The sequence below is a fragment of the Lactuca sativa genome, chromosome 9 (genome assembly GCF_002870075.4).
Source record: "Lactuca sativa cultivar Salinas chromosome 9, Lsat_Salinas_v11, whole genome shotgun sequence".
Taxonomy (NCBI): Eukaryota; Viridiplantae; Streptophyta; class Magnoliopsida; order Asterales; family Asteraceae; genus Lactuca; species Lactuca sativa.
Genome location: NC_056631.2, coordinates 10,397,563 through 10,415,244, shown reverse-complemented (window position 1 = coordinate 10,415,244; position 17,682 = coordinate 10,397,563). Strand labels below are relative to the sequence as shown.

At 32.0% G+C, this 17,682-nt stretch overlaps 1 protein-coding gene and 1 pseudogene across 2 annotated transcripts; both read left to right on the top strand.

Moving 5' to 3' along the window:
* Window positions 1-3,428: 3,428 nt before the first annotated feature.
* LOC111881283 (plasma membrane-associated cation-binding protein 1-like) lies at window positions 3,429-8,079 on the top strand (annotated as a pseudogene).
* Window positions 8,080-12,722: 4,643 nt separating this feature from the next.
* Window positions 12,723-17,186, top strand: LOC111881189 (glutathione reductase, chloroplastic). 2 transcript variants are annotated; one of them, XR_008226269.1, is made up of 10 exons: window positions 12,723-13,262; window positions 13,981-14,206; window positions 14,303-14,581; window positions 14,654-14,830; window positions 15,790-15,843; window positions 15,944-16,165; window positions 16,258-16,428; window positions 16,549-16,683; window positions 16,772-16,886; window positions 16,934-17,186. XR_008226269.1 is itself a non-coding variant. In XM_023877583.3 (9 exons), the coding sequence occupies exons 1-9, from the start codon at window positions 12,847-12,849 to the stop codon at window positions 16,811-16,813; spliced, it is 1,713 nt and encodes a 570-aa protein (XP_023733351.1). In that variant the 5' UTR covers window positions 12,724-12,846; the 3' UTR covers window positions 16,814-16,834. The 2 variants fall into 2 exon arrangements, 1 of the variants encoding a protein (XP_023733351.1); XM_023877583.3 differs by lacking the exon at window positions 16,934-17,186 and having other exon boundaries at window positions 12,724-13,262; window positions 15,953-16,165; window positions 16,772-16,834.
* The last annotated feature ends 496 nt before the right edge of the window (window positions 17,187-17,682 follow it).

The following is a 17,682-nucleotide window of genomic DNA, read 5'->3' as shown; positions in this document are numbered from 1 at the left end:
TGTCTTTGTGATAATTGTCTGGTATGCCACTATCTGTTATGATTTATGTGCTAGTATGATATGATATTATGTGATAGTGGTAGGAGGGGTGGATTAGACCCTGTAACTTGTTGAGCTAAACCGGAGGGTAGGTCGGGCACCCATATATGCCTGACAATATGTTTATGTTATGTATTATGTGGTAGTGGTAGGGGTGAAATAGTCCTGGTAACCGGTTGAGATAAACTGGAGGGTAGGTCGGGCATCCAGATATGCCTGGCAGGGTAGGTTGGGCACCCAGATATGCCTGACAACGTAGGTTGGGCACCCAGATATGCCTTGCCGTATGTTATTATATGGTATAATGGGGGAACTCACTAAGCTTTGTGCTTACATTTTTCAGTTTTGGAGTTGGCATGATCGTCGCGCATCACACTACATTTTCCGCACATGAGATCTTTGGGAGTTTTACTTTGATATTGTTTTGTCATGACTTGTTTTGATTATGGATACATTGGTTTTGATATGAGTTGATTCTATGATGTTTTCAGACAATGGTTTTATAATTATTAAATTAAAAATGAAATTTTTGGTCTTGAATTTTGGGATGTTACAACATATTGATATTTTTCCACTTTTGGGTACATGGCAAAATGATTTTATGATAATGAAATGCAATGCTTTGATATATGAAATGTTTTTAAATGAAAGTGTTAAACGTTGTTTGAAAACAATGTTTTGAAATAATACCTCGAAAGTAAAAATATTTTGAAAGCAAAGAATATTTTGAAAGAACGAATGTTTAATATGTGAAATGTGTCTTTTCAAAATATATCTTCCTAATAACCTATGCTATTATAAATGATGATATTAGTATTGATAACGTGGAAAGTGAAAGCTAAAAAGAAACTAAAATGGAAAGAATGTAAAGGAACAATGAAAATTGTCGAGGCAATGATACCTCATAAAAGGCACTAGATGAATCTACTAGGATGGTACATTCCCCGCCGCGGAGTAGATGTCCTAATGGAAATGATGCCTTGGTGGATTGATTTGTTCTTTCCACCTTGGTTTACACTTGGGAGTGTTTCCTTTATTGGACGTAAACCTTAAATATAAAAATGACAACAGTTTAACACCAGAATTAGCCATTAATGAAAGAATGAATGGAACATGTAAATAAATGTATTTTGAAATATGTTATCATTAATGAAATGTTTTGATATGGAACGAATTGTAGAAATTGTATATTTGAAATAGGTCTTGCAAATATGAAATGTTTTTAATGAAAATGTGATAAATGTTTTGGATCACAAACCCGCGTAGCTCACGATACATTTGCGTCTTACATGTCTCTTTTAATGTCATTTATGTCATGTTGCATTTAAGGAGAAGAGATGATAGATGAAATATATAGTTAAGAGATATAGAATGAAGTGGAACTCATCAAGTCATTTTTAAATGATATCAATGTAATTTTTATTTGAATGTTTTGGTTTGTATGATGTATAACGATAACATCCAATATTTTAATCATAAATGTTTTTATTGAACCGTTTTTTGTTAAACGTAGGTTAATACCTTTAATGATTTTGTTTAAACCATAAAGTTTTAAAACGTTTAAAATTTTTGGGGTGTTACATGAATATTAACATATGATTATTCATATATTATAACATAATATATACAAGATGCCTAACAAAATAATAAAAATAGTGCCTTGACGTATTCATTTTATCTAGTATCTTCATTTCAGCCTCTTCTTAACTTTAATATGTCGATATAAAACTAACAACCATTTCTAGATATAAAATTAGATTTAAAATATTATTTTTGTGTAGCACAATAATAATATTATTATTATTATTTGTTTTTTATAATGGCTAAGTCACACACTTTAAATCATACTATAAGAGAAGATCTCAACCTTCAATCTTGTGGGAAAGACATATTTCCAAGACACATACCGCTCGACAAAAGACCATTTCAAGACCATTTCGTTATTATTCTTATTTGTAAATATATATATTTTCATAACTTTCATATCATAGAATAGTATTATCATTATAATTAATTACGTATTTTAAGTTTTATTATTTTGATATTTTTAAAAGTCAACCCATTGAAATTTTCAATAACTAATATAATTATCTTTTACTTGCTAATTGGTATTAATTGGGCATTTACTACCGTCACATGTCAAGTAAAGTCTTCATTACCATAATAGCATCCAAAGATTCTAAGATTATAATTGGTATATAGCTCTCCTCGTTGGTATCAAATAGGAAAATAATTATCTCAATATAATCTAGTAGTGGTTATTTAATATGAAATGTTTTTTAAATAGAGTTTATCTATGCTTCAAGTCGACATACATCGACATAAAGATTGTCTGTTGCTAAAAAATAAAAATAAATAAGTAATCAAAATATTTGTGTCAAAATGGAATATTTATCAATAAATGCGAGTGTTTTTTTTTTCTAATGAATTTATTTTTAAGAAAAAATACAAATTTGGCCATATGATTTTCGAATTTCTTTTGATTTTGTCAAATAAAAATGTTTCATTAGCACCACAAGTTCGAAACGGTAATTTTTTTTAGTAATCAGTAAACCTATTTATTATTATTATTATTATTTTTTAATATGGTGTAGGCGAAACTTGAAACGACTAATTTATCTTTAAATATACTCATTTTTTTTTTCTTTCATTTAGTTTATTTTTTTGTTATTATTATTTAAGCCCACATAGACCACCAGCACCGTCTCTCTACCATAACATATCTTTTTGACATTTGAGGAAGAAAATGGGGAAACATATCTTTTATTTTCTTGACAACGACATTTTTTGGAGACCATTCTATAACAACAATACTATAGTTGCGACTCAGGCCACCGTTGTATGCATAGCGGTTAACAATGACCCGTTCAAAATCTATCTACGTTTTACAAAAACATAATGTTTGATTGTTTTCCAACTAACTAAAAACCTTAGAGGCTGTTTGATTTGGGTTTGACTGGGTCCGGTCAGACATGATGGTTTGACTCGGTCCGGTAAGTTTGTTTGATGCAAGTAAATAACCCATTGACACGGTCCATTGGCCTCTTACCCAGTCATGAAAAAAAAAGTTGACTGAGACCAGAAGCCATCTTTCCCCTCGCGTGCCCTTCTACTTCTCTAACCTTGGTCGTATTTTCTTCATCTTCCTACCTCGTTCCTTCCAATCGCCCACATTTCCTTCATCGTCACCATCGATCAGCCCTCCTCCAACGACGACTCCAAACAGATTGCTCAAACTCCTTTGCCCCTCCTTAGCCATAATCCCCTAACACGCTTTGAACGACCTTTCTCTTCAACGGCCTCTGCATCGCCGATCTCTGCTTCTCCAACAACCGAAGACGTTGAAATTGCTCAGATGCTTAAGCGATTGGGATAGGTTATTAGAGGCGATGGAGACTGCAGATAGTTGTTGGTTGAAGTTCATCCGAAGAGGCTACAGGTAACAGATGTTGAGCTTTCATCCCTCTCTAATTGTTCCAAGTTGGAAATTCTACACATCGTCAAGACAACGTAATGCACAAATATGTGGGTTATCTTCATTGCTAAGCACTGTAAGTACTTAAGAAAGCTTCACTTCGATGGGTGGAGAACAAACAGGATAGAGAACGAGGGTTTGACAGATTACCAAACACTTGTTAAGGGGAACAAATGCCAATAGCAACTCACGAGTCATGAAAACTTAAAAATTAATCAAAAGCTTGTGTTGTGTTGTTAATATCTGATTTTTTTTCTTGAATTTAATATGGAGTTGAGGTGTTATTTTGATTTGTGTTTCCATGTGATCATTCAACAATGTTTATCAAATTTTACATCTTTAATTTATTTACTTTTTACTATAGGGTGAATGTATTTATTAAAAATATAATGTTATAAATTAAATGTTAAATAATTAATGAATTATTATAAAAAATGATGTCTCGGGGTAATATAGTTATTTTATACTATCATATGCAAAATCAAACAACAAGTTTCATTCATAAGTTCACTCAGTCAGAAACTCTAACTCAGTCAACTTCTAACTCAGTCAGCTCTAACCAAGCCAGGATCTATCAAACGACCCCTTAGTTGATCTATTAGTGAATAATTTTGCAATAATCTTGTATTGCACACCAATAATATTAATATGTTTAAAATCTTTAACAACATCTTGGTTTTAGCAAATTTGAATATATATATATATATATATATATATATATATATATATATATATATATATAGAGAGAGAGAGAGAGAGAGAGAGAGAGAGAGGGGAGTTAGGTTCATATATAAACACTATATATTGTGTGATTGTATAACCAATTTTTGACAAATCATTTAAATAAGGTATGATACTAATTAACATATAAATCAATAAATGCATTTTCAGTTATAATCTTATAATTATTGTAACTCATTTCATTTAACTTCACTCATATAATTTTAGTAAGTAGTTTAAATTGAATTCTTTAATATATGTATCAAGAAAGTTAGTGACTAAAACTCAGATATAGTGCCGAATCGAATGCTCATTCTTTCGGAATTCATATAAAGAATATATTAGTTTATTGCATATTCTTCAAGATTATGTTACATACTGTAACATATTTTTATTTGTAAAAATAATATTTTTCTATTCTTCAAGAATTTTGAGTTGGTCTATAGTTTTGGTGAATCTATATAAAAAGAATATTACATATACTTTTAAAAAAAATATGTTATAAAATATTAATGGATCGTTCAAAAAGAATGATTTTTTTTTCACATATAGCACTAGTTTTATGACAGTAGTTCACAAATATTTATTAGTCAATGCATTCTTAAATAATGAAATGTGATTCTTAAAAAATGAAATAAGTTTCAAGTAAATTCTTGAGTTTTTAAAGAATCAAACCGTCCGATTCTTTAATTTTCTACTTTCTAAACATTGTATAAAAACATTTTGTTAATAGTTTTTAAAACTAATAGTGAAATCGTCTAATTATTATAGAAAGAAATATGTTATAAAACTAAGTAATTTTTTAAAGAATGAAATCTATTTCGTTCTTTGTGATTATCGTATAAAAAAATATTGCACAATTTTCAATACGTGATTTTCTTTGATTTGGTTTTAAAAATAATAATATGGATTCTGTTAATATATTTAATATATTTACTTCTCTTTTATCTCATTTAATAAAATGTCATAATTACTCTTTAATAACCTTAGGATTAGTTGATTGTAATTATATAGTAATTGTTATCCTACATTAATACAATGCACCCTAAAATCATAGTCATTAATTTTTTTTAATCCAATGATCATAATTTGGTCACACATTCACACAATATTTAGAATTCACATTTAATCCTAACCCTATATATATATATATATATATATATATATATATATATATATATATATATATATATATATATATATATATATATATATATATATATATATAAAATTGTCCAAAGTTAGGAATAGTGAAAGTTGATGGTTTTTTTGGCAGAAATGATCCTTCTTTTATATTGGTTTTGTTATACTGGGCATATGTTGTTTTATGGGCATTCGATCCTTTTGATATGCAATCCACCCAGTCTTCTCCACCGCCTTATGTATTTGGTATTTTTTGGTCACCCCCTCCATGAAATTTTTTGTTTCAGGGCATGATGATTTGAGAGGACGATGAGATGAAGAAGAGCATAATGGTCGGATATGGGTTTCTATTTGTGCCACATAAATCAAGTTGAAGAACCCAAAGTGGGTGACCTTCATGAATTGTGCGGGGGGTAATCGGATTATTGAACTAATTTTGCATTTATCAAAGGTAATTGATGATTTCACATAATTTCTACCCTACTATTCCGATTCATCCTTTCTCACCCCTCAATCTTGGATTGTGAACCACAACTGATACTCTTACCCGATCGCTGACTTGCTGACATTCGGTGACACTTTGTTGTGCATCTTCTATTCCACACTTTCGTTGTTGCCTCCTTCAGGTTTGTGCTCAAACTTGGTTGTGCGGTTTCTATTCCAGGTTTTCTGTGTATTTTTACATTCTTATTTTGGTGTAATTATATTTTGCTTTCCTATTGTTTTACCTATTTTTTTGTTTGTTTGGAACCTATTCAATTTTTGCTACTGATGCTGAAATTTTTGTTTCTTAATCAGAAGAAGAGGATACCACGATAATAGAGACGACATTGGTCCGTTGCTTGTTGCCTTCGTATTAAGTTCACAAAACTTTATGAACTTAAAAGGTCAAGCTAACTTCTTATACCCATACTTCGTCACTCTATTTGAACTTAAAAGGATAAAAAAATCTGTTTGAAAATCTGAAACATCATATTCTCCTGAGAAACAAGCAATCAAAGGCAACATTTGTCTAAAGTTATGATTTCGCACCCCAGGTGTTTGATTACTTAGCATACCAAATTTAAAAAACCTCAACAAATGTTGAAATCGGTCTGCTGATGCCGAAGCAGGTATGTGTGTGGATAATTAGGTCCTTTAAAATTGAATTTGTAATTTATAGAACTTCATATAGTGATTTTGATACTTTTCATTATGTATTGGTTTTGGATTATGTTTGGGTGTTTCGCTTCTCAAGAATTTAACTATATAATTATATATTTTTGCACAAGAATTAAATTGTTCAATGAAGATATACACCTTATTAATAAACTTGAACTCTTAATTTAAATCAGTTAATATTATTGGACGAAAATGGAGAAAGGGGGAATACAATTAGATATGGAAAATATGAGATAAGAAATAGAGGACATGAAATATATATATATATATATATATATATATATATATATATATATATATACAAGCAAAAAGATTAAATATAACAAAGGAAGATACAATGACATGATTTGAAGGGCATAACTATGATCACAAAGCTTACCACTCAATTACAAAATTCATCCCATCTTCAACTTCATATTCATCTGGAATTAACACACTTGCGCTCTCAAAGGTATCTTTTCTTTTTTGTTAATTAGTATCTATGATTAATTTTTATTGATTTCTTATAACAGATTTTCATATTTAAAATAATTCACATGTATATTCAGAAGGATTACATCAAAGAGTTTGAAGAAAAGAAGAGTGAACTCCAAGCTAAAGTCATTGAAATCTATGAAGCTTCTGCTGATGAAATCAAGGTCGGTCTATAGTTAGATAACTAACTTGCTTTCACTTAAATTAGATATTTAAATTTCTCATTTTTTATACCTATAAAAGAACAACTATTACATAATTAAATAAAAGAAAAATCAAGTTATGCTTTGCAACTACTTAATATATAAGCTATAATAAAAAGACAATGACACTCATAATTGAACTCAATTATTGAGTTTCAAATTTCCATATATTTCTATTTTTCTTGAAACATTTATTATTAGAATAATATTAGCAAAAAATATAACGAATTTTACTGAATATGGGAACAGATAGTGGTGAAGGAGAAGAAAGAGGGCGCCTTGAAAAAGGTCTTTACTGGTGTTGAGAAGTTCCTTGAAGAACTCTCTAAAATAGGTAAACTGCAAACTAAAATAATTTACTTTAAACATGCAATCTCTCATTAATATGATTAATTTACTAAATTTTGTATTTTTTTATTGTGTTAGAATTTCCTTGATCGGAACTAGTTGATGAAGCTTGTTGTAAATTCGGCGCAACCTTGGTGAAGGGACCCATCTTCTTTGTTTTTGAGAAGGTGTCAACATTCATAGTAGTTGAAGAGAAAAAAGAGAGGCTACACCAGCACCGGAAGCAGCACCAGAAGCAGCAGCTCGGGTGGAAGAAACAACCAGCAAAGAGAAGGAGATTGTGGTGGAGAAAGAGAAGAAATAAGAGGTGGTGGTGGAGGCGGTGGAGGTTGAGAAGACACCGGAAACCACCCCAGTCAAGGCAGAGGAAGTATCCCTAACCGAGCCACCAAAGGCTTGATGAGCTGAAGGGTAAGTGGTGTGTGATATCGATGATTTGTGAAAATTAAATTAAAGGTTTTGTGCATGTATCTGTAAATAAATTTTACTTGGACAAATTTGTTATTCTTTCTTCTTTCTTTTTCCATTTTTATGGGGGTGGGTTACCCCTCCCTACCCCTTTGTAATACATTGAAAATGTTTTATTGGGTGTTTTCTTTTTTGCTTTTTGTATATTAATTGTTGTAGTCCATCGTAGAATATAAACAGTTTATAAACTAAATAATTGTGATTGGGTAAGTGTTATAGTTTGTATAGAGTCTTCTTTATATGTTTATAAGTTGATCTATTCCGGAATCTATAAATGGGTAGAATAATTTGTTAAATGACCAAAATACCCTTTAATAAGTATAGGGTTTGTAAGGACAATTTGATATGGGAGAATGGAATTCAATTCCGTCTTCCATTCCTAAAAATGATGAAATCCATCATATATGGATTTTGGCTGATTCATTGGAATTGACTCAATTCAATTCCTGAATTGTGCAACCAAACATGTCATGAAATGGAATCTCACATTCTAGTGTCATTGGATTTCGTCCCAATCCGAATAAAACATATCCTTAGAGCATATTTGGTTTGTATATTCTAGGTAAATCAAACGAAATCGGAATCCAGTCTTCTTTTCCTTGTGTTTTGTCTATTAGATTTATATGGGATTTTGTTGATACGAACCTGTTTTAGCTCATGGATTCCAGCTTAGTCCAAAGTAATTGGAATTCAAGATTTTATTGTATGATATGGTTGGTTACCAAAATGTATTGAAACTTGGGAACCAAACATGTCACTTTTCCAATTCAATGCAGAAATAGACATGTAATAGATGGTTGCCCAAATGTATAGAATTCAATTGCCAAAAGGTATAGATCTCAATTGTCAGTTGTTTGAAACTTGATAAATTTCTATCCTCCTTTTGCTCCTCATGATTTTTTCTTATGTAATATGCGACAGGTACCAGATGGTTATTCCCATATATGGCACCCATAAATTTTTCATGTCAAACACCCGGTGGCTGTATCACTTTAATACATTGTAGAGCATATATCTATAATTCATTTCTATTCACTTTGTGAGATTTAACTGCAAATTGTGAATATAGTTACCGCCTTCAATTAGATTACAAGTTTTTTCCTTGATGTTTGGTATATTTATGAATCATGTTTTCATTAAAATGTGAAAATCAAGTCGACCACCCTCCATCCCATGCAAAGCATGGGCATCCTTCTAGTTTAAATAAAAATTTTATATTGTGAACAACTTATGCTAGGTAAGATGCAAAATCATTATGTTAAAGGTTTACAAGGTTAAAATCAATAACAATGGTTAAATAAAAGGATAATAAAAAAATATGTTTAAATGTATTTCCAACTATCTTTTAACACATTTTCAAAAAGGACCATGTAGTTTGAAATTTCACGGTCTGGAGAAGGGTTTTGGATTTCCGATTACACATTTCAACTTGCATAGTTAAATTTTTCTCAAAAAAATATTCTTGATTAAAATGGTTGCTTTGGCGTAAACATAGAGTTAGGATTAGGTTATATGTTGCTTTGCTTAAATGTCAACCAACATGGACCGACTATTTAGGTTAAAAAATATTATGTAAGAGTGATTCAACATTTTCATAAGAAAGATAAGGATGCACTTCGGATCAAGTAGCTCAATATCGTACGAGCACAAATAAAGACATGGATGCACTTAAAAAAATATTATGTAAGAGAGATTCACCATCCCCAACAACATTCCCCGACAACTCACTAGTACCTTTACCATCATTATCCTTAAACGAACAAAACCTCCTCAAGCCATGAATGTCCAATTCACCCAAGTGCAACAGGGCAGCATAATCGCAAGACGCGAAAGAGGCAATTGAAGAGTTTTGAGCATTCGAACACTCCTAAGGTGTACATGCAACCCTAGAAACCTTGGATCTATGTTTTCTCTATTATACATGCAAACTTTTATTTTTCCATGGTTTCATCTTAACTAGCCTACTATGAAGTATATGTAATACAAAAACTAGTAGAATGACATACCTTTTCTTGTAGTTGGAAACCTTGGACCTTTAAGAACTTAGTGCCCCAAGTGTTGCACCTCAAATGGAATCACACAAGACCACCAACAATGAAGGAACTTGAGAGGAGGTTACTTGCACTCATAAAATCGGCTTGCCCTATTGTAAGCTTACTTAGGTCCGATTTCATGAGCTAGAGGGGTTCTTATATAGTGTGGCTTAGTTAGGGTTACACCATGCAAACCTTAATGTGCACGAACTTCCATATTCCTCATGCTCCATGGGTTTAAACCTCCATGGATCATCAATGAGTCATCACATGGGTTTAGCCCAACACAAAGAACTATGGATCATAAGTCCACATTATAAGAATGAATGATTTACATAATCAATCCCCATATCAAACATATTACATTAATTTAATATTATGTAACTAAAGAGAACAGGAATTAGATAACAATCATGAAAAAAAAAAACAGAAAGCAAACAGATTACATCGGTGAGTTTTTGGAAAATAGCAAACGAAAAAAAATCCTAAGTTTTTTCACAAACATGAAACTCATATCAGTTATCGATCCCTATGATTAAAATAATGGGTTCACTGTTTCTATTTTTCCTAACTGGATCGGTAAAATCAAAATAAAAAGATTGTTTATGTATTGTTCTTATTATATACAACAAGCCAACAACTAACTGACTGATTGAAGGATAATCGATTATTGAAAAGACCAAGTAGATGAAATCGATTATTACAAAAAACAAATTATAGAAAAAAAACAGTTAAAGATAAATGATTACAGGAAAAAACGATTACAAATAAGCCAATTACATGAGATCGATTATTGCTTAAAACGATTGCAGAAAATAGATTACATGAAATCAACTTTAATAAATAAGTTTAATAAGAAAAAGAAACTCACTGATGATAATCGTTCATGGTAACAACCATTGGACAATTTTGCCCTCTTGGTGATCAATCGGAGAAGAAGAAGTGCAACCTGAATCAGATTTCTTGAGTCTTGAATCAAAGGATTTTGCTAATTGATTGGAGAATGGAGAATGAGAAGGAGAAACACAGAAGTGTAGAAGTAGAGACTAGAGAGTAAACTGGAGTTAAATCGAAATGCACTATAGATAAGTATACGTCTTCAATTTTTATAGTCGATGTGTTAACTGTTAACCCTCTCTCACAAGTCAGACATGCTCACAGATTACTAAGAGGTACACGACGTTTCACTATTCTATGTGTTGTAAATTGAAAGCTATTAATAATAATAAATAAAAGATGAAAGACTATTTCATATATATATATATATATATATATATATATATATATATATATATATATATATATATATCCACACAAAAACATGTACAATCCACACAAAACATGGCAATAACATACACATACTCAATAGTACATAGCCTAGTACCATTCCTAAACAATCAAGTATCACACACAATCTAATGTAACGACATATACGTCAATGTAATGTAGTGAGAAACTCACATCGAACTAAATGTATACAACAAAAAGCAAACACCAAAGCTCCAATGAACTCAAGGCACTTCCTCCTCTTATAAAAGTGTTATAAAACACTAATAAGCAACCCTCATCCCATAATTCAACTAGTTAGTCCCTATGTTCATTTTCAACTTTTAACAACAAAACTACAGTCTGCTCAAGACCTGTTTTATCCCCTTTAAACCCATTCAATCCAGATTATTATCCCATATTTAAAAATTAAGCTCAATACCTTTCTAATGATATATTATACTAAGACTAATTATTTTTCTATGATTTGATATGAATTTTAGAATACATTATATCAAAACAACTAAAATTGGATCGATTAGTGAAAATAACACTTTTCATCTTACTTAGAGCTAACAACATGTCTAAGAAAAAACCATGAGTCATTAGAAACAAAAATAAATTTAGAACGTAAAACTTGTGGTTTTTATGGTAATAACCTTTTTTTAACACCAAACTTCTTTTTGTTACTATTCATTTATATAAGTTGCAAAACTTAAGTTTTCTACATGAGATTCAAATATATAAAGTTGCAAAACTCAAGTTCTCTACTTATTAGTAGTTTGAAAGTTTATACCTTGTATAATTTTTTTTAGTTTGATAACATGATTAAAATATTTTATAAATTTATGTTTCTTCTTATATTCCAAAAAACAAAGATGGAAATTAAAACACTATCTAATTGTATTTGTTGGGCTACAAAGTGGTGGGGTATCCCTATTCTAATAAAAGAATAGTTTTAATATCCTTTTGATATGTGTCATCATATTAGACCTCCTAATTAATACATATTTTTTTTTTGTCATGTGTCACCCTATTAAAACTCTTAATTAATACATGCCACTTGTCAACCTATTAATTCTCTATTTTAAATTTTAAAATTTTCATTTTAATTACAATAAATTAATAACAATGCAATAAAAATTAAAATAAAATTAATAGAAATTATAAGGTGATATAATTTCACATATTTATTTAAATTAACGATTATAACTGATTAATAATTTTATGTTCTAACTATTAAAGTTTAATTAATTTTGTAGCCGTAGTTTTACAGGTTATAAACTAGTATCGAAATATATAGGGATTAGTTGGTAGCGGACAGCAGCAACCGCGTTTTGTTTGAAAGCAAAGTTTTTTTTTTTTTTTTTTTTTTTTTTTTACCAGCGTTTAACTCTACTTTGCAGTTTTTACCATCGTTTAACTCTGCGTTCCTAACAGGCCCGTAACCTAGAAATAAAGCTTCTCATATTTCCAGTGATAAAATCGTGGTTGTGTTCAAAGCAACTGTAAATCAATGGCGACATCCCTGAGCACACCAAAGCTCAGCACGACTCTGTCTTCTTCAACCCTTCAAACCCTCCTATATAGACACAAGTTCTCAACCCTGAATCGTTCTCCTTTCATTATTTGTCCGCAATCATCATCATCTTCCTGCTATTCATCTAGTTTCAATCTCTCGAAAAAGGCCCTAAGTTTTCTCTCTGACCATCGGGGGAATGCCATACTCAAGTCTCGTCGATTCGCCACCAGAGCGGAATCGACTAACGGCGCCGAGCCACGTCACTATGACTTCGACTTGTTTACTATAGGTGCCGGGAGTGGTGGCGTTAGGGCTTCTCGTTTTGCTGCGAATTTTGGTGCTTCAGTTGCTGTTTGCGAGCTTCCGTTTGCTACCATATCTTCCGATACCACTGGAGGGGTAGGCGGAACGTAAGTTCCTACTTTTGTTACTTTTGTGTATTTTTTTACAATTGAGATTTAGGAGCAGTTGGTTTAATTAAAATTAATGGCTACTCGTTTCTCATATTGTTTTATAATCTGCATACGCAAATTTTGTTTATTTGAGACTGAATTTTTCGAGATGCAATTGCACGATAACTTGGGAATATATCGTTTTAGTTTTATTTGTTAGGCTATTTACTGCTCCCTACCCAATTTTGATTTCCCTTCATAGACTTGTTATTTTCAAGCTCCTGCATTGTCATTAGGACTATATTCTTGTCTTTTGTAAGTCCAGGTTATATAATTCTTTGACTGCTTGATGACCTTTGTATGTAAACTTCGATTACATACATATAATAATTCAATATGTTATGCAAATATGAAGTGCAAGATAAGCAGAATAACAGTAATTATTAAGGATAATTAATAAATCATTTTAAATGATGGTGTTGTAACAAGATGAATTTCATGATGAGCCTAGAAACGTGTAGGTGGAGTTGGTTACAACTGGAAATTGTTCAAGAACAAAAAAGTAGAAACTTTAGCTTGTTTGCTCTTTGTCCAATTGGTTGGGGTATTTTCTGAAGTATAACCATTTATTATCAATGAAATTGATACTTTATTTTGTTGATGGTGTTATAATATAAACTGTTCTGTTTCAAGAAAAGGAATGTTACACTGATAATATCTGATCTTTGCAATAAAGGTGTGTGCTTCGTGGATGTGTACCAAAGAAATTGCTTGTGTATGCATCTAAATATTCACATGAATTTGAGGAGAGCCTTGGTTTTGGATGGTCATATGGCTCTGAACCTACACATGATTGGAGCACCTTAATGGCTAATAAGAATGCTGAATTGCAGCGTCTTACTGGTATCTACAAGAACATTCTAAACAACGCGGGTGTCAAACTGATTGAAGGACGAGGAAAGGTTATTATTGTCATTTGACAACACTTTCTGTTTTCTGTTTTTGCAATTACATATTGAAAAAAAACGTGTAAGTTGGACTTATGACTTTGCAAGCAGATTGTGGACCCACACACGGTGGATGTTGATGGGAAACTTTACACTGCAAGAAACATTTTAGTTTCAGTTGGAGGTCGCCCATTCATTCCAGATATTCCTGGAAGAGAGTATGTGATAGATTCAGATGCTGCTCTTGATTTGCCTTCAAAGCCTACAAAAATTGCAATTGTTGGTGGTGGTTACATTGCCCTTGAGTTTGCTGGCATCTTCAATGGATTGCAAAGTGAGGTGCATGTGTTTATTCGTCAAAAGCAGGTTTTACGTGGGTTTGATGAGGAGGTGAGGAATTGAAAACAAGACTTTTATGGGGGACTTGTTCTGTTAAGAGGCTAACCTTTTTGAGTTGAACAGATCAGAGACTTTCTTGCAGAGCAGATGTCATTAAAGGGAATTGAGTTCCATACAGAGGAGTCGCCACAGGCTGTGATGAAAGCTGCAGATGGAACATTTTCTTTGAAGACAAATAAAGGAACAACTGAGGGCTTCTCACATGTTATGTTTGCCACAGGGCGCAAGCCCAACACAAGGGTACTTTTTCTTTCATAATCGTTTTTGTTACTAGTCTCTATTTTATTTGAGGACCTTGGAAACTACACCAAATGGGTTGAAATTAGTAATTCATAAACCGTAATTTCGTTGAGCTGTTGGTCACTCGGTTGTCTAACTTAATGCACCTGCTGTTAAATTTATGAAAAATGACCATTTTGCCCTTGTTCTATCCGTTTGCTTATCTCTTTCTCTCTCTCCCAAATCCACATCTTCATTGTTCTTCATCTTCAAGAACAGTAAATTTTAAGTTCGATAAAACTCTAAATTTAAACTGGATCCAACCAATCAAAATCACTTTACAAAAAAATGAATTTAAAGTAATTTCCCAAGATAAATGCAGTGCCAATTTATCTTGTCTTTGAGTAGCAGAATCATATTATCCAAAATTTATTCTTGTGCTTAGTTTAAAATACATAAGTTTAAAATTCATCAGCATTTATCTCATATGAATTCGAATGTGATCTGATAGTGATTACGGATGATATAAACATATATTGAATGAAAATTATAGTTAACATAATTACTTGTTTTATCCATTTTTAAATATGTTGTCTTTCTAGGTTGTAAAGTAACTAAATTTGCTTTTCATATAAGGGTAAACTGTGTGAAATTGCAGGGAATGTTGATGTTGTAGTTTAACCATAATACGCATGCACTTCATTTTTAACCTGCAATAGCAATAGTAACCAATTTGCATTCTTTTTTATTTAGGCAATATGTAACCTAGAAAATCTGATGGTGTTGCATATATAATGTAAAGTAAAAGAAATAATAAAAAGTTAAATGCTGAGTCATAGTGCGTGTATTGACAAGTCAACAAAGAACAGACATCTAATCAGTCCAACAGTAACACAACATATCGCATTGTGTTTGAGATTGAAATATGGTTAGGCAGGTATTGTTTGTGGTAAAAATGTTTGAATTGATTTGATTGGCAGAATTTGGGATTGGAGTCGGTGGGTGTGAAACTGGACAAGAATGGAGCAATAGAGGTAAGTAAGTTATGTTGCAGTCTGTTTGTGTTTGTGTTTGTGTTTGTGGATCATCATAAAATAAAAATAATATATATATGATGATGATGAAATTTTGGAGTGGAGTCAGGTGGATGAATACTCTCGCACATCAGTTCCATCGATTTGGGCAGTTGGAGACGTTACGGATAGAATGAATCTGACTCCGGTTGCTTTAATGGAAGGAGGGGCGTTAGCCAAAACCCTTTTTGCAGATGAGCCTACAAAACCAGATTTTAGGGCTGTTCCTTCTGCAGTCTTCTCCCAGCCACCAATCGGCCAAGTTGGTCTTAGTGAGCAACAGGTACCTAAAACTCCTCAACCACACCAACATATAATATATCTAACAAACCAACAAAACAAACAAACAAGCGATTGATGCGAGATTATTTGCAGGCAATAGAAGCATATGGTGATATCGATGTGTATACAGCAAATTTCAGGCCCTTAAAAGCTACTCTATCCGGCCTCCCCGATAGAGTCTTTATGAAACTTATAGTCTCTGCCAACACCGACCAAGTCATCGGCTTACACATGTGCGGTGAAGATTCAGCAGAAGTTGTTCAGGTTGGTTCTCTTTGCTTCCTTTTTTCTTTCTTATATCATCCATCATCTGTTCAGCTTCTTTTTGACTTTCTCTATTAAGTCAGTCAACTAACTTATATATATATATATGTTACAATGCAGGGATTTGCTGTTGCTATCAAAGCTGGGTTGACCAAGGCGCAGTTTGATGCGACAGTGGGTGTTCACCCCACATCCGCAGAAGAATTCGTCACCATGAGGACACCTACTAGGAAAATTCGCACCCCTCCACCTGCAGTAAATTTATATCACTCTCCTCTCTATTATCAAAATTTCTTTCACCAAATAATTGTATAATTAATTCATTTTCTTCCAATCCTTTCAGGGTAAGACGGATTCCGAGTCTAAAGCTGCAGCAGGAGTTTAGTCAACTCAATGCATCATCAACTTCTATCCTACAAGCAAGCGAGAGCCTACTTATAAGAGAGAGCTAAGATGATGATGGTTTTTTTTTTTTTTTTTTTTTTTTTTTTTTTTTTTTAAAAGTTTTGTTGGTGACATGAAAGAATTCATCACGAACAGATACTCCCACTCCTCTACTCCCAGATATGTTGAAGCGGTCATCATTCCCAATGCTTTTACTACTGTTAGCATCTCCATGTTTGACTCAAATGGTACATATATCCATGTTTGTATGTATTTATCACAATTCTTGCTTCACTTGTCTTCTTTGAATCTGATTGCTGCTTTCTTCACCAAACAAAGTTTATAACTTTTGCTGGGGAACCCATTTTTGTTCAGTAACTTGGATATTCAAATTTTCCTCCAGTAATAGTTTCATCTTCTAATGTGTTTGAAATATTAACAAGAATAGAAACCAGACAAGTATGCTGAATGATCAATGCATTTATTAACTGAAGACTACAGGCTTTTACACGAACAAAAGAAGAAGATGAAAGCTAAACATAAATAGCCAAAATCTAGGAATAAAAAAATCTGTTAGACTGAGAGAGATACTCTTATTGACTATCTTAACTTTTAGGAAATGCTTTGAATCATTCAACATGTCCTCTTGATTCACAAATTTCTGATTTGTGTGTAAGAGAATAAACCCAACTCATTCATGAAACATCATTGATGAAGAGTAGAAAATACTTGGACCAACTGCAACTCTCATTGTTACCTGTTCATTAACTTTGACTGCAATTGTTCCTTTTTCTTCAGTTTTCACTTGCTTATTGTCTCATAATCTCTCCCAAGATTTATGAGTTTCATCCAAGTCTTTGAACTTGCTTT